This window comes from Macaca mulatta, chromosome 1 (genome assembly GCF_049350105.2).
Source record: "Macaca mulatta isolate MMU2019108-1 chromosome 1, T2T-MMU8v2.0, whole genome shotgun sequence".
In the NCBI taxonomy this organism is placed as follows: Eukaryota; Metazoa; Chordata; class Mammalia; order Primates; family Cercopithecidae; genus Macaca; species Macaca mulatta.
In genome coordinates this window covers 17,188,198-17,213,428 of record NC_133406.1, presented here as the reverse complement: position 1 = coordinate 17,213,428, position 25,231 = coordinate 17,188,198, and the positions used below count along the sequence as shown (strand labels likewise).

Here is a 25,231-nt window from a genome sequence, read left to right as displayed (position 1 = left end):
AGCTTGCAATGGGTTGCAAGGGATTAGGGGGTGTATTTCCAGCAAAACTTTTGCACTGGCACTTGCTCCGTATATGTAGTCTCTTCCAATTTGTTTTTGGAGATCTTTTTTTCTGACTGTTCACAGGAGGAAAGGGCACGCTGTGGCATATTCTGCCTGGTGTCTCTGGAGGCATAGTTGGTGCCCATCCCACTTTTTATTAACTCTCTTGGTTGAAAACACAGCCCAGAAGACACGTTGGGACTTCCTAAGCACAGCCTAAGGAGGAACGTTGGAAAGTACAACATTGTACATGTGGCCACCCTGCTCCAACACAGTCACACCTCCGTGCTGGTCCTCCCGCGAGCTCCCCAGAGCGTGGGGTCCCTTGAGGTTCTTTGTGGCATGTGGTATGGGGCTCGATCCTCAGCTTCCTTGACTTGGCCGTTGTTCAGGATGGAAATTACCGATCCAGGAGAAGTTTTATTTGTGTTACTGTTTACAACTTGAAGCTCATGCAAGTGCGGTCTGCTCTCCTGTGGACTTTGCGGGTTTTTCCTAAATGGGTCCAACCCAGCAGCGTGGCATTTGGGGCACTGTTGTTTTGAAGCAACTTCCTTGTGAATTTAGTCTCACTTCCTGCGCCCTGCCCAATGCTCTCTAACCAGGGCTCCTATTTCTTCTTTTGGGACTCTTATATTCTTCCCTCCCGAAATCTGCCTCAGTCTGTCCCGGAATAATCTCTCTTCTCCTCTGACCTCTCCTAGTGTTTGCTTTTTCTTTGGAAGGCACCTTCTCCCCTTTATTTTGTGGTAACTTCCTGGAGAGCAGGAGCAGTACTTGTTCTCTTTTGTGTTTGCCATGTTGCGTAAAACAGTGAGAGACAAACGCATGAGTCTCAATAGGGTCTTTATAAAATCATGGCATTGGAAACTATGGACTTCAGTGACAGATGATATGTGCTAGGCTTCAGAATGCCCTTAAGGTGGGAAAACATTTTGTATCATTTTCAACATTTGTATCAGTTTGAAATCTGCCTACTAAGTAACAATAAAGAAGTTAGCAACATAATTTATGCTTAAGAGGAGGGGTTCTGGGGTGATGTTCCAGCTGGAAACTTGTCCTATGGTTTACTGCACTGTGATCTTCAGCAAGATATTTTAGTTCTCCAGATTTCTGTTTTCCCAGCTGTAAAAAGAGATAACAATATGAATTTCAGTGAACATAAAAAGCACCCGTTATTTTATATATTACAAAGAAAGAAACATTGCTGTCAATTAAACAGTAACAGTGCTTTCTATGGTTTAGAATTTTTATCTTATGCTTACGGATATAGCTCTTTTAGATGTATTTAGGCTTTTGAAAAATCACATTATCACCCATTAAAAAGGAAAATAAATTGGTTAAGGTTTTCCTAGGCGTCTTCTTGTTCAGTCTGAGTCTTCTGCAGCACATTTGGACTCAAAGTTGTCGAGGTTCGTGTTTCCCCACACATCATCATCCTCTGAACCCCTGAAGTTGTTGGGAGGCAACTTTTTCTCCCCCAAGAATAAACTGTTTTCTGTAGGATTGTCTGCCAAACTGCTAACACCTTTCCTCAAGTTTTGAATGCTGGTGCTTTCCCAGCCTTACAAATCCACATCAATACAAGATTTTCAGGCAACAGCCAGTACGCAGATGGTCCTAAAATAGTTTGTACATTGAAACACCAGGGGGTTGCAGATGGTCAGCCAGGGCCAGGAAAACAATCCAGTTATAACCACTGCATCCTGCTACTTCCTGGCTGATGGCGATTGTAGGGCACATCCCTGTTTCAGGGATGTTAAAACGTAAAATAATAATAATGATAGTAATAATAATATAAGCTATAACCTATTTCCTAAAGTTGTGATGACATTCAAAGGTGAGAAAGTTTGTAGCTATTATTGTGATTATAGTTACTATAAATTCTTAGAAAACATAGTGGGGTTTTCTAACACTAATTTGTGGGGCACTCATTAATGTTATATATTTAGTAATTTATTGTTCAGTGTTCATACTTTAAAATTTCCTAATTTTTCCTCTTTTTAATTGAGGTATGGTTTACATTCAATGAAATGCACAGGTCTTAAGTGTTTACAGATCTTGAATTTTGACACCTGTGTTACAGACAGCCCTATCAAGAGATAGAACATTTTCATCACTCAAGAAACAACACCCTGTATTGTCCCAGTCATCACCATCCCTCCTTTATTCTGATACCTTCTACCATGGATTAATTTTGCCTGTTCTAAAACTTAATGGAATCATGTGGCACTACTCTTTTGCATCTTTTGTAAAGACACATACATGTTGGCAGGGCGCGGTGGCTCACGCCTGTAATCCCAGCACTTTGGGAGGCCAAGGTGGGCGGATCACGAGGTCTGGAGTTTGAGACCAGCCTGGCCAACATGGCGAAACCCTGTTGCTACTAAAAAATACAAAAATTAGCTGGGCGTGGTGGTGGACACTTGTAATCCCAGCTATCTGGGAGGCTGAGGCAGGAGAATCATTTGAAACCAGAAGGTGGAGGTTGCAATGAGCTGAGATTGCGCCACTGCACTCCAGCCTGGGCAACAAGAGCAAAACTCCATCTAAAAAAAACCAAAACACAAAAAACCAACAACACATATATGTTGCTGCAGGCATGAAGGGTTTGTTTCTTTTTATTGCTGAGTAGTCTTTCATTGTGTAGCTCTATTATTCTTTTTGCATTTTCCTGCTAATGCACATTTAGGTTGCTTCCCGTTTGGGACTGGCTCTCAGGCATAAAGACACTATGAACATTTATTTGAGTGCAAATATTTTTGATTACGTGTTTTCATTTCTTTTGTGTAAATGCCTAGAAGTAGAATTGTTGGATTAAAGGGTAGGTATACATTTAACCTTATGAGAAACTGGCAGAACTTTTCTTGAAGGGACCATTTTACATGTGTGAGAGTTCCAGTTGCTCCATACCCTTGTGAATGTTGACATTTTTAGTCGAGTTAATTTGAAACATTTGAGTGGGCTTGTAGTAGAATCATTATGGTTTTAATTTTTCTTTTCTTAATGATTAATTATGTCAAATGCTTTTTCATATGCTTATTGGCCATTTGTGTGTCTTACTTTGTAAAATGCCTGTTAAGTCATTTGCCTGTTTTTTTTTTTTTTTTTTTTTTTTTCCTTCCTGACGGAGTCTCGCTCTGTCACCCAGGCTGGAGTGCAATGGCATGATCTGGGCTCACTGCAAGCTCCGCCTCCCGGGTTCACACCATTCTCCTGCCTCAGCCTCCGGAGTAGCTGGGACTCCAGGCACCCACCACCACACCTGGCTAATATTTTGTATTTTTGGTAGAGATAGGGTTTCACTGTGTTAGCCAGGATGGTCTCCATCTCCTGACCTCGTGATCTGCCCACCTTGGCCTCCCAAAGTGCTTGGATTACAGGCGTGAGCCCCCGCACCTGGCTCATTTGCCTGTTTTTCAATGGCACCATTTGTGTTTTAATTGTCAAGTTGTAGTATTCAACTTCTTTGTCAGTTAGACATATTGCAATGATTTTCTCCAAGTCTGTGACTTGTCTTCTCACTTTTTAGTGGTATCTTTTGATAAGGAGTTTTTAATTTTGATAAAGCCCATTTATCCTTTTTTAAAATAGTGTTTTCTGTATCTTATCTGAAGTTCTTGCCTACTCCAAAGTCAATAAAATATTCTTTTAAATTTTTTTTGTAGAAGCTTTATAGTTTTAACTTTTACATTTGGGCCTGTGATCCACCTTTAATTAAATTTTTGTATGGTTTGATGTATGAATCAAGGTTAATATTTTTCCCATGTAGATAGCTAGTTGTTCCAGCACCATTTATTGAAATACTTTCTTTTCCTTATTGACTTGCTTTGGCACTTTGGTTGGCTGTATATGTGTAAATCCACTCTTGGACTGTTTATTCTATTCCATCGATCTATTTGTCCATCTATATGCAATGCCATATGACCTTGATTTATAGTGGCTTTAGCCTTAGTCTTGAAACCAAGACTAACTTTTTAAGGATTGCTTTGGTTTACCTAGGCCACTCCTCCTCCTCTTCCTCCCCCTCCTCCTCTTTCTCCTCCTCCCCCTCCTCTTCCTCCTCTTCTTCATTTTCCTCCTCCTCCCCCTCCTCTTCCTCCTCTCCTCCTCCTTCTTATTCCTTCTCCTTCTCTTCCTCCTCTTCCTCCTTCTTCTTCCTCTTCTTCTTCTTGTTTCTGCTTCTTCTGCTTTTCTTCTTCTTTCTTCCTATTCTTCTTCTTCATCATAATCATCTTCTTCTCCTTCCTTTCCTCCCTCCCTCCTTCTCCTCCTCCTCCTTCTTCTTCTTCTTCAAGATGGGGCCTTGCTATGTTGCCCAGGCAATAGTGCAATTATAGTGTACTACAGCTTCAAACTCATGGGCTCATTCTTCTACATTTTATTCATTTATTTTTTTATTTATTTAGAAGCGGAGTCTTATTCCATTGCCCAAGCTGGAGTGCAGTGGCAAGATCTTAGCTCACTGCAACCTCTACCTCCCGGGTTTAAGCGATTCTCCTGCCTCAGCCTCTTTAGTAGCTGGGATTACAGGTGCTTGCCACTGTGCCACTAATTTTTGTATTTTTAGTAGAGATAGGGTTTTGCCACGTTAGCCAGGCTGGTCTTGAATGCCCGACCTCAAGGGATCCACCCACTTCAGCCTCCCAAAGTGCTGGGATTACAGGTGTGAGCCACCATGCCCGGCTCACTCTTCAATGTTTTAGAATAAGCACACACATTTCTACAAAACAGCCTCATAAAATTTTGATTGAAATTGTATTAAATCAATGAATCAATGTGGAGAAAACTGAAATCTTACCAATATTGAACCTCCAGTGTATGTATAATAATTTAATCTTTTAAATTATTTGTCTTTGTCTCAGCAGTTTTTGAAAAATAGTTTTCACTGTAGAGGTCTTGCACAAATTTAAAAAAAGTATCTGTTAGTATTTTGAGTTTTAAAATAGTTTGTAAATTGTATTTTAAAAAAAAATCATCTTCTAGTTTTTTGTTGTTGATATTTAGACATAAGATGGATTTTTGTATATTGACCTTGTATGCTGCAACCTTGCTACATTTAATTTACCATATCTTTTGCTCAGTGCTTGACAGAATTTCTTGTTTATTCTTGTAACTACCTATGAGTCAGGTGTTATTGCAATCACATTTTATAAGAAATTTGCCCCAGATGTGCTAATTTTCTTGCTCCAGGTCATGCAATTTGAGTAACAGGGGAGGAATTTAATTTAGGTCAACTCTGATTATATGACCCAGTCCCCTTCCACACTGCTATAATATGTCATCTCTTTGACATTTGTATATTATTTGAATGGAGTGACACATTGTGGTTCCTCTGGATTCCACTGGGACATTTTTGTGTCATCATATTTCACGGGACATGGCTTAGCCAATGGAACTCCTAAAACAGACATAACAAGAATAAGGTGATAAAAAAGACTGGTGATTTTTCCAGTTTAAGGAGGGCAGTATTTTTCCAGGTTCTTTCCCCAGAGGACTGCTAAGGAAGTTGTACATGATCTCAAAGTTCTGTTTCTTTGCCCATGCTGTGAATGCACATTAGCTGCTGCTAGATCTTCCATGTGTACGGATGCTGTAAAGCTTGTTTTCCCTCCTTCTCTCCCACAATGTGCTGTAGGAAACCATTTCTGTACAGCTAAAGACCTCACCGAGGAGATTAGATCATTAACATCAGAGAGAGAAGGGCTGGAGGGACTCCTCAGCAAGCTGTTGGTGTTGAGTTCCAGGAATGTCAAAAAGCTGGGAAGTGTTAAAGAAGATTACGACAGACTGAGAAGAGAAGTGGAGCACCAGGAGACTGCCTATGGTAGGTAGTGCGCAACTGTTCCTTGGCGAGATGTTGATATTTGTTGTGTTTTGTGGCCGGGCAGGATGTTCTGTGCTTTATGTGAACGTCACTGTGAAGAGTGTCACGGAGCACATGGCCCTTTTCCTTGGGGACGTTTTTGGCAGGCGCCTTGGCAAACTGAATGGAATTACTTGTCAGCTTTTGTTTTCATATTCACATATGACATCTTTCCTTTTTCTGTTCCCCGTCCCACCCTGCGTTTGCTAATAGCCTTGTTATTATTTAGGGCAGTCTCTCCCTTGGCAAGGTCTTGAGCATTTTCTTTGTGTGACAATTATCTTCCTTTTGTCTCTTGGCTCAGTCTCCTAGTCTGCACAATCATAGACTAAATCAGGTTGATCTGAGAAAATCGAGGAAAGACCACAAAGTGGCTCTTCTATGTGTGCGCTTTTCTGAGAGCTGCTTTCCCCAGGCAAGATGATGTCGAAGAGGTGAATGCTGCCTTAGCCAAAGTGTCTGCTGGTCAGAGGAGTTCAAGTGTTCTGAGTTCTTTCCTTTTCCAGTTGTTAAGAGTAACAGGTTACTCTGAGATTTGCACCCAGAGGGATGGTCTCAGAAGGCGCTCGTTCAGTGCAAATAGAGATAGTAAAAACTTATTTCTTAAAACATGTAAGGAATTTCTGATGATTCAGTTTCTAATATACAGAATAAAATCATTAAAAGCAAATTCAGATTTAATCTTTATTAAATACTGGAACCTGTTTCTGCGCCAGTAAAATGACAAGAATAAAATCTATCTCCTAGGCAGATTGGTACAGATTATTTACAAAGATCCTGGAGTGTGTGTGTGTATGTGTGTGTGTGCCTTTCCATTGCCCCTAGAAACTAAAAGTCGGGGTCATTTATAGCATACCATGATTCCTAAATAAATGTTATTTACTAAAAAAATTGAATGAAATATATATGAATAAACAGCTATATTTTACAAAGTATGCTTATTTAAGAAGACATAAGAAAAGAGCGGGGCTGATGGGAACCAGATTTGAAATAGGGCTTTTGTAAATATTCTGTAAATTGAAGTAAATGAAGAGTAGTAGCTATAAGCCAGATTGAGAAATATAAAATCCGCTAGCTGAAGTTAAGTGCATCAATTTGGGATGAATAAATTTTTTTTTAAATGCCTATCAATTTATGTAGAGAGAGGTTTCTTCACAGAGATATTTGAATCAAAGAGTATGTTCAGTAGTTATTCTGTCTTCTTTGTAATGAATACCCTGAAGTTGACTTTAACAACTCAGTACTTATCTTTTTTTCTTTTCATTCTTAAAGGTCAAGCATTGTTTTTGCCATATATGTAATTACAGACTGTACGTTTGAGCCTAAATAACTATAGTACTAAGGAATGACAACATGGTCACCCGAGACACCACAGCCTGGTTTACTCTGTCGTGATAGGAATGAGGACTGTACATTTTAAGTAGGTTTCTGCTATTGAGTTTTTAAATGTATAAACAATGGAAACTACGACATTTCTCATGTTATTACCACATAACTTTTTGTCACAAAATGAAGAATATATTATATCCAAGAATAAAAAGGAAGTGAACAAATTTGAGCAAATTTAGTCCAGCAATATTTTCATTTGAATAGTAGAGCCTTGAAAGCCATTAATATCTCTTTTTAAAAAAAGAACCGTGCAGTTTTTTTTTGAATCTCATCATTGTCACTTCACTAAGTATTTTCACAATGATGAATAAAACATAAACAAATGGAATGAGAGATTGCTACTATGGATGATTCTAAATTGCAGATGGCTCATTACTGTTGTGAAGCTTCTCTTTATGTTTTTACACTTGGATTTTGCTGGATCAGCCACCCTTTTCCCTATACATTGATTTACACATGCTTAATTTTTTTTAACCAATTTGAGGTGAGTGGGCTTTAGGTGAACCAAATTAATAATCTAGGGTTGAGAGTGTGGGAAACAAATAAATAATGAACTCTTCAATATATTGAAGCTTTTATTTATTAAAATATGATAAAACTGGGCCAAAGTCCATATTCAGCTATTTTTGTGTTTTGGGAGTTAAAAATTCAGAGGGAGCTGTGGGTTCAAGTTTAAATGTAGGGAAAGTACAAAGGAGAGTGTGCTTACGCACATACACATATGCATGCATGTACCATGACTCTTTTTAGCCTTAGAGAATGAAACCATTTAAGAAATGAGCAATATGTAGTATTCTTAAAAAAGATTTTGATTTCCAACAGTGGTTGTGGAATGCAGCGTTCAGGGGAAAAGGGCAACTGACGTATAATCAAGCCACCCTGATTGTCAGGAATTCAGACTCTTCTATTTTGTTCTTCTCTGCCCCACAACTTGTGCCATTCAGTCCAACCCAGCTGACCCAGCCACATGCATGTCCAAGTCCAGTCAGATAAAAAGGAAGAAGGAAGAGAGCTCACCTTTCCCCTTTACATGCCCTTTGAGAAATCTGCACACGTCTCTGCTACGGCCACATCCCTGTGACCTTAACCTTGTTATATGGTAACAGCTACTTGCAAGAGGGGCTGGGAGCTGTCCTTACCCTGGGCAGCAGTGTGCCCTGCTGAAGTACTGAATTCTGTTTCCATAGCAAAAGGGGAGATTTGCAGTCTTAGGGAACAATGAGCAGTGTCTCTCATACAGAGACCTCTTAATGATGTGAAGTGTATCTCTCATGATGCACCTGAGATGAATTTGGTGCATGCATCACTTAAAATATCATTGTATCTTGTGTCTCTGGCTAGATTATGAGTCCACTGAGGTCAGAACATCGTCCTTAGGTTTCACTGTACTGCTTTGGTATCCAGCATGATGTCTTCTAAAATAGTAAATATACTATACCATCGATATTTGTTCACTTACTGGGGCCAGATGTTAAAATGACACATGAGTCCTCTCTTCCTACATTTTAGATTGCAGATCCAGACCTTGAATCTGCTGCTTCTTTATTCATTTTCCAAATTAATGAGGGTAGTGATAAGTTTGTCTTTCTTGGAAGATGTTTGAGTTGTCTGAGTCGGACTTTCAGTTTGGGGGGTCAGCAGATAGAACAATATGGTGATAGAAAAGGAACTGAAATATGTCAAGGTACTGAAGGGCAAAGGGAGACAGATCTCATCACTGAATCCATTGGCTTTTGTCACCAAGACACAATCTCTATAAAGAGATGCTAAAGAAGTGTGCTTTAACTCCTGTCAGCTGTTCTTGAGACTTCAGGAGAATGCATTTGAATTCTGAGCAATGTTAAGTGCAGTGAAATAGAAGGAAAAGCTAAATCTATCTTCCAAGCCTTGAATATTTATGAAAATTAACTATAAACATTTAATTATTGTGGATTCCAATGTGTGTGTTTATTTAAAGAAGGGTGGAATGAAAAAAATCAGCAACTTTTACAGTTCGCTACATCTGCTTTTTTTTTTTTTTTTTTTTTTTTTGAGACGGAGTTTTGCTCTTGTCACTCAGGCTAGAGTGTAATGGTGCGATCTCTGCTCACTGCAATCTCTGCCTCCCAGGTTCAAGCGATTCTCCTGCCTCAGCCTCCCAGGTAGCTGGGATTATAGGTGCCCACCACTATGCTCAGCTAATTTTTGTGTTTTTTTAGTAGTGACGGGGTTTCACCATGTTGGCCAGGCTGGTCTCAAACTCCTGACCTCAGGTGATCCACCCGCTTAGGCCTTCCAAAGTGCTGGGATTATAAGCATGAGCCACCGTGCCAGGCCTATAACTACTTTTCAAGAAAAAAAGAGCCCTCAGATTTACGCAACTGTTTTCCACCATCCCTTGTGTATAAATTGGTAATCTGTATTGTACTTTATTAATATTGTTGATTTCGCACTGTAACTCAGCTATAAAGGAAACCGACGTCAAGGGGAGAGATTTAATCACAGAATAATCAGGGCTAGAATTTTAAGTAGGACATCATTAGCATGTTAATGAATTTTCCCACCTTATGCCAGCTGCTGGAGTAGAAAAGATACTGCAGATGTAGCTAAAAAATCTGGCTGGTTCCCTGGCCCAGTGAGCTGTCAGGAATCTGTGGAGGGGGATCCATAAGCTAAGTGAAGGGATTCTCAGTGAGAATACCAAACAGCAGGATTTTGTTTTTCTGAGAACGATGATTAACCATGCCCAGCCTAAACTCATTTGTCTTTTGGTGAGTAAGAAGGGAGTGGGAGGCAGAGAAGGGGCAGTTGAAGGGTAAGGAAGTTGGAGTAGAGGCACCTTTCAAATTACGGTTTGGGGTTAGTTTGCTTCAGACAGAAAAGTTGTAAGTTCACAATGACAAGATCCTGCCCTAATTTTTGGAACAATCTCGTAATTTTTGAGCTTGAAATAGCTAATGAAAGGAAGCACAAGTGTCTCAGTCCATTTGTGTTGCTATAGAGGAATACCTGAGGCTGGGTCCTTTATAAAGAAAAGAGAATGCTTTGGCTCACAGCTTTGCAGGTTGTCTAAGAAGCATAGTGCCAGCATCTGCTTCTGGTGAGGGCCTCAGACTGCTTCCACTCATGGCAGAAAATGAAGGGGAGCTGGCGTGGCAGATCACTGGAGAGAGAGGAAGCAAAAAGAGAGAGAAGGGACGTGGCACACTCTTTTTAACCACCAGCTCTCCCAGAAACTAACAGAGTGAGAACTCACTCATTGATGACCAAGCTATTCATGAGGGATCTGCCCCCATGACCCAACACCTCCCATTAGGCTCCGCCTTCAACATTGGGGGTCAAATTTCAATATAAGGTTTGGAGGTCAAAGAAAGGAAACTGTAGCAGCGACAGATTATACTGAGATACTGGTTTAACTCTGAAGTTCCTGGATGCAGCTACTTGCAGAATTTCACTTCACACCTATTAAGAAAAGTCTTTTAGTTTAGAAGTCCTGTGAGTTACAAGTTCTGCATATATAGGCAGTAATTCTTTTTTCCATATATATCAGATACATGTAGAAGAAACGTTCATGAAAAAGTAGAACAAAAGAATAAAATCTATGCGTCTCTTTTATTCGCAGGGAGAGGGAGGAAATGGAGAACCGGGACAATACGTACAACAAAGACAAAAACAATAAAATTAACAAACAACAATAAAATTTAAAAACAAAGACAGAAGAAAATGCCAATGTCAAGTGTTAATTAGTTGGTTGAGAATATGATGTGATAATGAACTTCCTAGAAGTCAGAGCACAAAAGACAGTTGAAGCATCATCCTTCTTCCTCAAAAGCACCTTGAAAAGCACAGAGTTTTTTTGGGAATTCAGAGGGATGCTAAATTCTTCAAGACAATTTTCTTGAAAGCATAGTGGAAGGTCCTCCTGAAGAGATTTATAACACATGCAAAAAACTCTTTTACTTGTATTATTCGTTTTTACAACTTTTTATTTTAGGTTCAGGGGTACATGTGCAGGTTCGTTATATAGGTAAATTGCATGTCATCAGAGTTTGGGGTACAGAGTATTTTATCACCCAAGTGATAAGCATGTTATCCGATGGTTGTTACCAATGACCTCTAGGAAAAAACTTGTTAGGGGATCCCTTCAAAGCAGGAGAGACTGTGGACAGGAGAGACCGAAACCACATACACATTTTAGATATGTAGGTATGTACAGTTTTTCCCAGAAACAGGTCCAGTTTTTCAGCAGATTTGTAAAGGGGTCGTTCTAAGATCCCTCAAATTTTAAGAAACATTAAGGTATTAAACTGTGGAGGTGAATACGGGCTTGGGCTAGTGAAGTTTAAATACGGCATCTTCCAGCGTCTGACATTATCCCAAGATGTAACTTAGTACCTAAAAAGTGACTGGAGACCACATCCTGTAGACTCACCAAATATCACTTCTTTCCTCTGAGCTTTGGCTAAGACCTACGTATAAGACAACTTAGCTCTCTGGGCCAGAACAGTGATAGCGCTCTTGATAACAGAGGGCCAAGCCGTCTGCTTTGGAACCAGATGAGTGTTGCAGTGCTGTGTGTCAAGAAATGTAGAGGGTTATATGAGAAATAGATACGTGTCTGCCTTTCCAAATTCGGAATCTTCAGTCATTTAGATTAAAAAGTATGTCAAATAGGATCTTTTGGAAGAAATAAAAAAAATTCAAAATCTTTTCCCTCAGGTTTTTCCAATAGGCTGAGGTTTAAATCTCTAATCATTTATCTTTGATTTGCCTTATTGATTACTTTATCACTTTATCAGGACCCTGATTAAATCTGTTTGTGTTTTTAATTTCTCTCCATTTTTTCCTTTCCAATTACATCCTTGCATCACTATTAGTGTGATTATTTCCCTTCAGCCTTTTTTGCCTGTGAATTTCTAAGCTGAAAATTGCAACTAACTTTCTCCCTCCTTTATTAAATTGCTGTGATAATTATTTTGGGAGACATCCCCATACAGTGCAAAAAGCCTGGATTAGGATGTAGGGGGGCATCAGTTTAATCTCAGTCCTGCCCTTCCCTAATCATCTGCATAGCATCTGACATATGTAACATCAGAATGTGAGGCTCAGTGAATGAATAATCTTCAGCAAGTCACTGAATTTTATCTGAGTCTCAATTGCTTCATATATAATACTATAGAACCAGATCTTGAAGTTGCATTTCTATCCATCCATCCATCCATCCATGCATCCTTTCCACAAGCATTTATTGAGTACTTCCAATATGCTAGGTGCTGTGGCAGGCCCTCATGGTCCAGAGATGAATTAGATAGTCCCTGTGGCTACTGAGGTCCCTTTTAACTGTAGCCCCTTGTATGTGAATTTCCATAATTCAATTGATACTTTGTTCATTTATTTTCTAGCTCTCAGTAATTTTTGATCTCCTTTTCCCACTTTTATCCATATATAATTTTAGAAGTCCCTGCTATTGTTACGTCTTTTTTCACTTGTTTCTCTACTTGTTTCTATACTCCTTTAAAATACATAAGTCACATACCCCCCTGGGTGGAAATGCAATGATGTTTTCAATTATATTTCATACCAAATTGCAACAGGCAGTTTTTTTTTTTGACATGCTAATTTGTTTACAGCAGGAACTTGACTCTACATAATAAGGTGGATACATGTATCTCTTAAATATCTGCCAGATTTTCTGCTTTGTAGATTATTTTTACTAATCAGTGCCTGTTAGAGTCTCTTTGTACATTTCATATGGACTCTGGGCTTGGGCTAGTGAAATTTAAATATGGCATGGGATAATGTTGGTAGACACATGTACTCACACACACTCATATAATGTCCTGAAGATTAAGCTCAGAGTGATGGTAAGTGGAACTTCGTGATCTTAAAAAGAGCCTATTTGTCATGTTTTGGGTGAGGGGATTATTTTTTGCATGGGGACCCTACCATGTATTGCAGAACATTTCACATCCCTGGTCACTGCCTGCATCCAACTCTTCTTCCCACCACCATTTTTCAATGCCCCTAGGTAGGAGTGGTACCACACTCAGTTAACTGCACAACTTCAGTTTATGCTTTATGTTTTAATATCATCCATATGATTTGAAAATATATTGTTATGATCATTAGAACTTGCCTGGAATTAATAAAACTGAATTCTATTATTCACGTTATCTTTTATATAGATCCTTAGAGGTTTAAATATAAATTCTTTGCAGATTTCTACTTCTATTGCTCTTTACTGTGTATGTTCAGTATGTGTTTCTTGGGCACAGATTTCTGTATGCATGGATGAGCTACAGCTATTGTGGATTTAATGTTTTCTTTGAAGAAAAGGAATGATCCCTTGTATGAAGTCACCCTCTTTTTAGTAACAAAGACTTACCCCTTTCTTCTTGTTTCTCAAGTACTTGAGAACTAAGCACTGTGCTAAGGCTTGACAAATACTGTAGTTATCTCATCCTCTGGACCACTGTGGTGCTGGCTCCACTGGAATCTCTGTTTTACAGATGAAGAAGCTGAGGTTTAGGAAGGATCCTGCCACAGAGCCTCCAGGAGGCAATGCCACCATCTGAATCCTTCTTAACCTGCCATTTTACCTTTGACATTGCTTTTGACATTTGTTCTTTATGAACTTGACTCCTAATGTCAGTGTATCCATCCCACAATCTCATCGCCCTACCTAAATACCACACTCATAGATTCATAATTATGAAACAAAAGTCTACCAAAAGTCATCTATTGCTGATGTTGGACACCCTGAAAAGACGGGTAATTTTTTTTTTTTTTTTGAAGTTTTCAAGCACCCGCCCTATATTTTGTGCCTGAAATGATGATCTACTATCTGCCATGTTGCTAGAGCAGATGGATAATTTAACTCAGTAGTAGGAGGTTCTATAGGTTATCACCCTATGAAACTTTTATGTATCTTTTGTATTGAAACCTCAATTCTTTATTTTTGAAGGGTGACTAAGAGAAACTTGGCATACTACCATAAATTAGAGAGAAGTTGAGCTATAGCAATTTAATTGGATACATATTTGTTAACTTCAAACCAGATTTTTTGTATACTTTCAAAGAACTGTTGCTAGTTCTGCTTCCTGTTTTAAAATGCTGAAACATCAATGTTTTCCTTTGTAGTCCTATAAATAAATGCATTGGTTTTTAGATTGATACATTACTCAGTTTCTTGTAAAGAAGTAGTTAGAAGCCCTTTTGCTTTTAAGAATTTACTAATTTGTCATCCTATTGATTATAAGGAATTCAATTTGCAACATGTGATGTCAATATTTCTAGGCTTCTTTTGAGTGAGTTTTGAACTTTAGTTAAATAAAACAACTTTTTTTTTTTTTTTTTTTTTGAGACGGAGTCTCGGTCTGTTGCCAAGGCTGGAGTGCAGTGGTGTGATCTTGGCTCACTGCAAGCTCTACCTCTCGGGTTCAGGCAGTTCTCTGCCTCAGTCTCCTGTGTAGCTGGTGGCGTCTGCCACCAGGCCCAGCTGATTTTTTTGTATTTTTAGTAGAGATGGGGTTTTCACCATCTTGGCCAGGCTGGTCTTGAACTCCTGACCTCATGATCCACCTGCCTCAGCCCCTGAAAGTGATGGGATTACGGGTGTGAGCCACTGCGTCCGGCATAAATAAAACAACATTTAAACTATTATATAATTTAGGATTTTCAGGAATGAATGTTGATTCTTTATAAACCAAATTTGATTTTATGAGGTTTTGCGGAATTTAATTTTACTAGGGCTAAATATGACATCTTTTATGTGGTCACAGGTTTTTCAATGATTAATTTGATACGAAATATTTTATTTTCCTTTTTGGCATTACCATGAATTATGGTTTCCTGTACACACCCCTGCCATTTTAGCTGTGTGCTTTTTCTTTGAAGCTGCCATATGTTAACAACCCAAGGGAGATGGTATTTATTGGAGAGATCATCATTTGTTGCTAATTTGATTTTTCAGATTCTCTGAGCTCTTATAAAAAAGAGAGAGTATGCTGATGAATGTTTTCCTGCCCTGACCACTTTGAGGAGCTAGTGTTTGCTGCCCTGGGCCCATTCTACTTTAGTCCCGTTATGTTTTGGACTTGGGGATGGCCACTCTGTATGATCCACTTTCCATTGAGGCATTCTGTAATTGGGGAGGGTGGACAACCTGAGTGAATGCACTGCAATTCAATACTTATGGCCAGTACAGAAACCATTAAGAATTGCTTAAGGATTTACTGACTTGGCATCATCAAAAATTTATGAGGCAGGCATGCTCACATTCCACATGCCTGCATAGTCATAGAATGTCGTTTTTTCTTTTGACATTATACTTTCTGGAGTCTTAATAACCCATTAACAACTGATGACACACTTTGCTTTTTGTTTTAATTATAACCAAATTTTATTTGCCAAAATGATGTTTAATTTTTTGGTGTATTAACCCATTCTGAATGTGTCTCTTTTCTTGTGTTTACTATGACTGCTTTACGCTTCAGGTCTCCCCAAATCTGATATTTTCCCTCCCCCAAAAAGAATCAAAAGCAATTATATTATGATTGTATGGTCTGTCAATGAATGGAGGTCTGTCTGGTTTGGACAAAGTGACTGAAATCTTGAGCTTCTTTTTAACTCTGAATTGGATCCAGCATTCAATTTGGTTCATATGTACCAATTATGTCGGGTGAGACACATACATTGGAATTTGGCAAATGTCTGTGTAGCCTTCACCCAACTCCATTGTTTTCAGAGACTGAGTAAAAGTAGTGGCTGGATACCAACTTCATGTCTGCCCTAAGAAGGTCACCAAACAGTGACATTCCCCAGTGGTCTGGAATCCTGCAAATCTGTCAGCTTTTGGAAGTGATGTAATTCTCCCCTAAAGATTATAGAGAAATTCTCTGAAGTCAAAGCTGATGAAACTTCTGGAGTTACTCTAGGATAAAATTATAATTTATTTCAAAAAATACCTTTAGCATAAAATAAAATTTTTGAAATGAATGAAAAATGTTTATCATACAACTTCTATAACAGAGCCCAGGTTGCATTTTTAGCATCCTCTTCTGTGCTTGCAGCATAGGAAGGCTTTTTACAGACTTGTACTGAGGATGCAGTGCATCCTCCGTCTGAGGATGCAATTGTACATCCTCTGTCTGTCCTTAACCTTATAGGACAATAGTGAGAGCATGGCACCAATTAATCCTCATAACTGTACTTTGAGACAAATTTATTATTCCCAATCTACCGATGTGTGAAACTGAGGCTCAGTGAATTAACAGAGTTGCTCAAGTTTCTGTATATGGGAAATCAAGAACTGGAATGAGACTCATCTGTCTCATTTCAGAGCCATACTCTTCATTATACACTTCTGTGTCCCTGGTTGCAATATGGTATTCCAATTTATTATTTGTTATGTACGTAACAGTTCAAGAATCAATATACTGTGACTTAACTACCTCCTTATTCCGAGGTGTTTAATGATTAGTTCATGAATTTCTTTCTGAAGATAAAGTGCCAAGAGTGGGATTAATGACCCAAAGAGTGCAGTCATTTTTATGGCTGCATACATGCTGCAGATTGATTTGCAAAAGGATTATAGCAATTTAATTGATACTACCAATCCATCCTTTCTAATAATAAGCATTATTTCTTAAATGATTATTGGTATAACAACAATCGAGTGGTATTTAATTCATGCCTCGTTTTTGCATGTCTTTTTCTAATGCATTCAACTTGTTTTTTTGTGCCTTTTTTTTTTTTTTTTTTTTTTTTGGGACAGGGTCTCACTCTGTCACTTAGGCTGGAGTGCAGTGGCATTATCTCGGCTCACTGCAACCTCCAACTCCTGGGCTCAAGCGATCCTCCCATTTCAGCCTCCTGAGTAGCTGGAAGTACAGGCATGTGCCACCATGGCCTGGCTTGGTAGAGACGGGATTATGCCATGTTGCCCAGGGTGGTCTCTAACTCCTGGGCTCAAGTGATCCACCTGCCTTGGCTTCTGAAAGTGTTGGGATTTCGGAGTGAGCCACTATTCCTGGCCTAATTTTTTTCATTTTGTGTTGCCTACGTCCTTCGTCTATTTGTTTTATTTTGAAGGAGGCACCTAGTGGTTTCCTTTTCTTTACGTAATATGGTTATCAATCATTTTTTCCTATTTGTATGTGTGTGTGTGTTTGTGAATTTACCCCCTCATCATGATTAATAATGGACCAAGAACAAAGTATAAAAAATAATAACATGTTGAGACAACAGTGTAGAGTGGATTTTAAACTTCTTAAGGCATTAGGGTGCAAATGATGTACTAAACAACGTAGACCGATCTTTCTGAGTAAAGCCATCCTATTTCCACTCTGTGTATTAATATGCATTGGACCTGGCCTTTCAAACAAATGTGATATTCAGGGAACCGTCGCAATCGAGACCTTAATAAACCAGTTTCACTTTTTCCAGTAAACCTGTGAAAGGTATTATTTTACCTTTTCTCCACCGTTAAAATGCAGAAACTGAGAGAAGTACTCAGTATCCTACCCATGACCTTATTTTTCTTCAGGATGCATCTCATGTTTTGTACTTCACTGTCTTTGGCCCTTTTTTTCTTTATTATTTCCTATTTTCTTAAGTTGATCCTTTATAAAAGCAACTACTGCTTACTGGACTATTTTTTTCCTTCCAGAAGCATGCTGTTATTTCATAGGTGAACGGGTAGTGTCTTGATGGTGTCTGTGGCCCTTGAAGCTGCAGTTTAAGGGAGGGGGTTCAAAGAAATGGTAGAGAAAGGCTGTCCCTGTCCTGGAAGGATGCCAGACAGGATGACCTTTGAAACTGTCACCAGGGGCATGAAAAACGTGTTTGCAACAGTTCCCTGCCCTTCTCTGCACAGACGATATGCAGCATTTGGTATTAAGGCAAAGATCCTTTTCCATTGATGATGTGTAATCATAAATCATAAGCAATTTCTTTCTTTTTTTTTTTTTTTTTTTTTTTTTGAGACGGAGTCTCCCTCCGTTGCCCAGGCTGGAGTGCAGTGGCGCGATCTTGGCTCCCTGCAAGCTCTGCCTCCAGGGTTTTCACGCCATTCTCCTGCCTCAGCCTCCCGAGTAGCTGGGACTACAGGAGCCCACCACCACGCCCGGCTAATTTTCTTGTCTTTTTTAGTAGAGGCGGGGTTTCACTGTGTTAGCCAGGATGGTCTCGATTTCCTGACCTCGTGATCCGCCCGCCTCGGCCTCCCAAAGTGCTGGGATTACAGGCGTGAGCCACCGCGCCCGGCCATCATAAGAAATTTCTATGATTTCCGATTCAGGAAGGCACCTTTCTACCTGTTGCAGCAGTTGGGAGTCATTCTCCCTCCATCCCGACTACGTCTTCCCACAGCTTTTGGCTCCTCTGGCTGGCTTTCACATTCTCCTCTCCACCTTTGGACTATCCCACACCCTTGTCTATCCACACATTCACTCCCTACATCCCTTCCATGCCTAATCAGGACAGCTCTTCTGACCACCTTAACTTGCCACGATGTCCGCGTGCTCTGGAAAAAGTGTGCTAAGCCCCGCCGCGCCCCTCCCCGTGTGGTCTGAGTCGGACCCCACTGACTCTCCTGTATACACATCCTCTGTCCTCCTTGGACTCCTATTTACAGCCAGTCTCTCTGTTCCCACGCTGCATGGCATTTGATCTGATGCTGGGAAGGTAATCATTATCCTCCCCTTAATGTTTCAGGATTATTCATTCTATTTTGCCATGTCTAATGTAATATTTAATAGCATCTATGAAGAAGCCTGAAGACTATAAATAAATGCTCTCTTTGATATTGAGAGGGTTTTATACAATATAAAATTTAGAGTACATTTTTTTTTTCTCAGGAGGTCTGACATTAATATTAATCGTGAGCCCCAAAGTAGAAGCTTTTATATTTTAGCGTAATGAAGTTTACCATATGTTTCAAAGTCACTTGCAATTGTGCTTCTCATAATGACAATTAGAAAGGTCATCCTGTCTTGCCAGGCTCCATTAGGTATATATTCCAGCTCGTGACTGTCACCGTGAAATGTGTTAAGGCACTTTTATGCAAATACAAGGGGAGACATGGTATTTTTTTATCCCAAAGTGTAGCTGTTTACAACTAATTACCAAACACGGAACAAGGCTATTGTTTGCCTTTACATGATATATGGGCATAGAAATTTCTAAAGCAAATTCTCCTCTGTCTTTTCATTGATTAAATTATATGTAGTCACCCTCTTCCATGAAGCTTTACATGATGAGGTCCCCAAAGAACTGAATAAAGAAATTTGTCATTAAGACACTGGTGTATTTCTGATTTATATATTTTTTTCTGCTTAACTTGAACAACTTATTAACTGCATTAAAGTATGGAAACAGTTATTGTATTTAACTCTCTACATGTGAACCTTGAAGAAATGATGGGGCAAAGGTGAAAGGAAAGGGAGGAGATGAGGAGGTGGCGCAAGTAATGTTTTCTTACGGAACTTGTAGAGGGATAAACCTACATTAGAACCAAAGCAGAGAATTCCCGGGAAACTGAAACATGCCATTGTGGATGTGAGTCATGGGAACTGATGCTGGAAAAAAATAGTTCCTAATCTGGCTTGGGAATGGCAAATTTGGTTGCCACAATTGAAATATTAATCTACTTCTTTGTATGAATGCCCTTTCATTTATGCCTTTTTCCCTCTAAGAGGCTTCGGTCTGAATTATGAGAGACAGGCTAAACTTCTCTATTCAAGCCTTTAGAATTTGCAAACATTTATCAATAGAGAAGAAAGATGGATAAAAAGTTCTGGATTCATTAATGCACAGCCATGGTCTCTACAGTTTTGAAATTTCTCACTTGGGAGAATACTGGAGAAGAACTCGTGGCCCATGAAGCATTTGACTGTTGATATTTCATACTCTTCAAATGCTTTAATTTAAAAAATTGATCTATGAATTGAACATATATTCATGGGATGCAGACACTGCAGAGAGCTGCCTCTTCCTAGCCTTTGTGTTTGAGCTGTGTTCTGGTCGCTTAATCACCCATCTATCTGGAGTGGTTTGTGTTCAGGGTTTTCAGAGGCAATGACTCCATATTCCTCAAGGAACTTTCCAGGCAAATGAATTTATTACTTTTTTAATATTAAAAATGATCCTTTTTATTGAGAGTGATAGAAAGGGAGGAATAAACAGTTTTAATAGCCCTGTGACACATAGGTGGAGGAAAAAACCGCCTCCATGCTTACGTAAATAGGAAGGAGAACAACTGTAGCAAGAATGTAGAAAAGGATTCCTTTCTTCCCTCTTCCACTCTCTTGTTTTTTGCCCTCTGGCTTAAAGCTGTTACCATTGGGTGAATGTCCCTGTTGTCATCTTGCATTATACCTCGTCCTGTTTGTTGTTGATAGGGATGGATATCTGAGAGTCTGTCTCAAGAGTTACATGTAAGTTTGTGTAAGGCCCTTCTTTTGCTTCTACATTTTTGCTCATTGTTTGGATGCATTTTGTAGGACTGTGAGCTTGTTTAAAACACCTGTGCAGCAGTGGACCCTTGTGTCACTGCCTGGCCTCTCATTCAGAAGCCTTAGCTGTTCCTCAACTCCCACAACACATGTTGAGCGCCTCTCAGGTGCCAGCCACTGTAATAGGCACTGGGGAGTGGAAGGGTGACAAGATATGATTCCCGACCTCAGGAGGTTTGCAGTCACTGGTGGAGGAGGCATATGTACACAGCAAATAGGACATGATGTGTTGAAGGATGAAATGAAGCAATAAACAATGGATGTCAAGACAGCAGAGATAAGGACAACCAATGATGCCTTCGAGGAGCCAGGGAGAGCCTCACAGAGGAGGCAGGACATGCATCATGGCTTGGGGATGGAAGGGACAGAAATACTGTTGTATTAGGGAAGAGGAGAGCACAGACTCAGAGGTCAGAGGAACATGGCACATCTAGGAGACAGGAATCCAGTCCCAGCCCTGCCACTTAGCAGCTGTGTAGCTTTGGGAAAGTTTGCCGATCTCTCTGAGTATGTTTCCTCCCATGTAAAATAGAAATGCTACTACTACTAATATTGACCTCCTAGGACCATGAGTAGATGAATTAATAATATATGTAACAATCTTGGCTTAGTGCCCTAGCATATCATAAGGATTCAATAAATATTAGTTTATGTGATTATTAATCTGGCTGGACTGAAAGGTGTAAGAGTGAGAATGATAGGAGATGAGGCTGGAGAAGTGGACAGAGCCGAACCATGAGATACCTTTTCAGCAGGCTGGGATTTTCAAGATTTCCCGAAGGTCATGGCTAGCCCTTAAAATAACTTGGTTTCTGTATCCTCCACTGCTCCTGAACATTCTTGTATTACAGTTGTGTTCATCTATTTGCGTTGCTATAAAGGAATACCTTTACATTTATATATAGGTATTATGTTTATATATAGGAATACCTTTATATTTATATATAGGTATATTTATATTGCAGGGTAATTTATAAAGAAAATAAGTTTATTTGGCTTATGGTTCTGCAGGCTGTACATGAAATATAGTGCCAGCACCTGCTTCTGGCAAGGCCTCAGGAGCTTATAGTCATGGTGGAAAGGGCAGGGGAGCCAGCCAGCGTGTCACATGGCGAGAGAGGGAGCAAGAGGAGAGGTGGAGGTGCCAGGCTCTTTTTAAACAACTGGATCTTGTGTGAACTCATTACCACGGAAAGGGCACCAAGCCATGCATAAGGGACCCGCCCCCATGACACAAACACCTCCCACCAGGCCCCACCTCCAACACTGAGGAATCACATTTCAGCATGAGATTTGGAGGGGGCAAACATTTACACGATATCGAAAGTTGATGATTAAACACAGTCTCATATAAATGTTCTATCTCCAAGAAAACCTAAACATTGCATACCTATTATAGCTAAGGTAAAAAATACTGACAACGCCAAGAGCTGCCAAGAAGGTGGAGCAGGCCAGTTGCTCATACGTCCCTGGTGGGATGTGCCAGTACCGCTGGTGGGGGTGTAACAGTAGATGGATGACAGTGGCAGTGGCTTATGGAGTCAAACATTACACTTGCCATGTGGCCTGGCAGTTCCACTCCTAGATACTTATTTATCCTCTAGAAATAAAAATTTTTATCCCACAAAACTGTAATGAATATTTATAGCAGCTTTATTCATAATTGCCTAAAACTGAAAACAAGTCACACGTCCTTCACTGAGTGGACAGAATAGCAAACTATGGTACCTTTGCATAATGGAACACGACTCAGTAATAAGGAACAAACTATTAATATATACAACAACCTGGCTACTTCTCAAATGCATTGTACTGAGTGAAAGAAACCAGTCTCAAAAGGCTACAACTGCAGCATCCTATTCATATAATCTCTGGAAAAGAGACCTCTAGGGGAAGAGTTTAGGAGTTGGGAGAGGGGCTAGGAAAGGGTCTGATTAGAAATTAACAGCCCAGCCGGGCGCGGTGGCTCAAGCCTGTAATCCCAGCACTTTGGGAGGCCGAGACGGGCGGATCACGAGGTCAGGAGTTCGAGACCATCCTGTCTAACACGGTGAAACCCCGTCTCTACTAAAAAATACAAAAAACTAGCCGGGCGAGGTGGCGGGCGCCTGTAGTCCCAGCTACTCCGGAGGCTGAGGCAGGAGAATGGCGTAAAAACCCGGGAGGCGGAGCTTGCAATGAGCTGAGATCCGGCCACTGCCCTCCAGCCTGGGCGACACAGCGAGACTCTGTCTCAAAAAAAAAAAAAAAAAAAGAAATTAACAGCCCAAGGGAATTCTTTAGGGGCCTTGGAATTGTTCTGTATCCTGTTTATGGTGATGGTTACAAGTTACAGCCCATAGAACTGTATAACAAGTGAATTTTACTGCACGTACATTTTTAAAAATTTTTAAAAACTTGAAAATGTATAGCTCATTTACCACATGCTTTACCTGTCTAATCTCATTAATCATCTCTGTGAGGTTGATGTTTTTATTACAGGTTGAGCATTCCTAATCTGAAAATCCAAAATCTGGAATACTCCAAAATCTGAAACTAATTTTGAGGGCTGACATGCTGCTCAAAGGAAAAGCTTCGCTGAAGCATTTAGGATTCTGGGTTTTCACATTAGAGAATCTCCACAGCTAACTCTAATGCAGATATTCCAAAAGCTGAAAAAAATCCAAAACCCACAATGCTTCTGGTCCTAGGCATTTCAGGTAAGGGATACTCAACCTGTTTATCTCTTAGTGCCTTATTATATACTACTATTATTATTATCGACTGAGCAGAGGCTTTGTGAGGTTTGGCCCAAACCCACATACCTTCCAGGGGGCAAAACCTGGCACAAGCCAGGTGTGGGCACTCCCCAGATGCTGAATTTCCACAGCATTGCGAGTCACCCCTCAAGGAGTCACAGAGTGGGAGGTAGATCTTTCTCAGGCTCTCGTCCAGGCTGTACCTCAGTTATCCGGCTCGCTGGTCAGTGTCATTGCTCTGTGCATCATGCTGGTGCACCTTTGCAAAATGTGCAAATGTTTTAAATGCTTAGTATCAGAGAGGGAGTTGCCTACTGAGTATTTTCTGACCCCTCGTGCTGTTGGCTAAGTGAAATTTGGCTTCTTTTCAAGGAACTGCTACCTCCCTAGAGGGTTTGTGTGATGACACCAGTAAAAACCTTATTCAGTTTTTGTTCAATTCACAGCTTTAACTTCATCTTCTTAAAAATCACTCAGGTTGTAACCAAAGGCTGCTCTATGGCTGAGTAGAACTGTTAATTATTAATAACTGTTAGTCAACTACGTAGTTAACCTCAGACCAGAGGGGAAGAGGTAATTCCTTAGACACACACACGAAGAGCAAAATGTTAAGGTTAGAAAACAGTAAAAAGGATGAAGATATTTAATTCTTTTTGCATACTTTGTAATTATTTGGTTAAATATCTGTTTCCCCAGCCTCTGTGCCAGTTTTTCTTGTTGTTTTTTATTTTTATTTTTTTCAGAGAGAGGGTCTTGTGTTGTTACCCAGGCTGGAGTCCAGTGGTGCAACCAAGGCTCACTGCAGCCTCAGACTCCTGGGCTTTGATCCTCCCACGTCAGGCTCCCAAGCAGCTGGGACTACAGCCATGCACCACCATGCCTGGCTAATTTTTAAAACATTTGTTTTTGTAGAAATAAGATCTCTCTCTGTTGCCCAGGCTGGCCTTGAACTTCTGGTCTCAAGCAATCCTCTCACCAGTCCTCTCACCCTAGTCTTCCAAAGTGCTGGGATTACGTGAGCCATCGCACCCAGCCTTTTTGAGGCTATTAGTCTTCTGTCCCCAATTCCTGTAATCCTTGCATAGAATAGGGGCTTAGTAAAGGTCTGCTGAGTTAGAACTCCATTTCAACGGATATTGAACTTGAGAACTGAATGAGACTTGTGTTGTATGGTATTTCAAACTATTATGTATCCAACAGTCTGGTATTTCAGAGTCATTCATTTGCCAACTCCTATGTAGGTACTTTGGAGATATTATTTGAGTTATTCCTTATGACATCCCATGCAGCAAACATTCTCCTTCCTAAATAAGGAAGCTGAGGCCAGGAGTGATGAGCCGATTTGCTTTTATGCACACTGGATGGAGTGTGAGCTGTGTCAGACACATGTGAATTCAGATCCTCATTGTGCCACTTCAGAGGGACATGAGATGGGATAGCTGTTTCACTTCTGTGAGTCTCACTTTCCACCTCATTCATTTATGTAACCCAATGGTGAGTCCAGGTTTTGTGAGCCCTGGGCTCACACAATTTGAGTATGGGTCTTATTTAAAGAAAAAAATATATAGAATTATGATTCAAAATTGGATACAGGGTTTGAAGGGGACTCTTGAAAGTGGGGGACCTTTAGGCTTATGTGCCATTAGATTCATGGTAAATCTGTCCTTGCTTTCAACTTTTTTATAGTGAGCTCCTATGTGCCA

At 40.0% G+C, this 25,231-nt stretch overlaps 1 protein-coding gene and 1 long non-coding RNA gene across 2 annotated transcripts in view; one reads left to right on the top strand and one right to left on the bottom strand.

The window, feature by feature from the left end:
- DISC1 (DISC1 scaffold protein) overlaps positions 1-25,231 on the top strand; it is a gene marked incomplete at its 5' end in the record, with an annotated part of 329,302 nt that overhangs the window by 119,760 nt on the left and 184,311 nt on the right. The window contains 1 exon segment of the mRNA NM_001114355.1: positions 5,681-5,869. Coding sequence (NP_001107827.1) covers positions 5,681-5,869 — 189 coding nt within the window.
- LOC144340231 (uncharacterized) lies at positions 754-24,012 on the bottom strand. Its single transcript, XR_013416042.1, has 2 exons — positions 23,595-24,012; positions 754-1,167 (listed from the first exon to the last, which is right to left on the bottom strand). It is a non-coding gene; the product is annotated as an uncharacterized LOC144340231 (long non-coding RNA).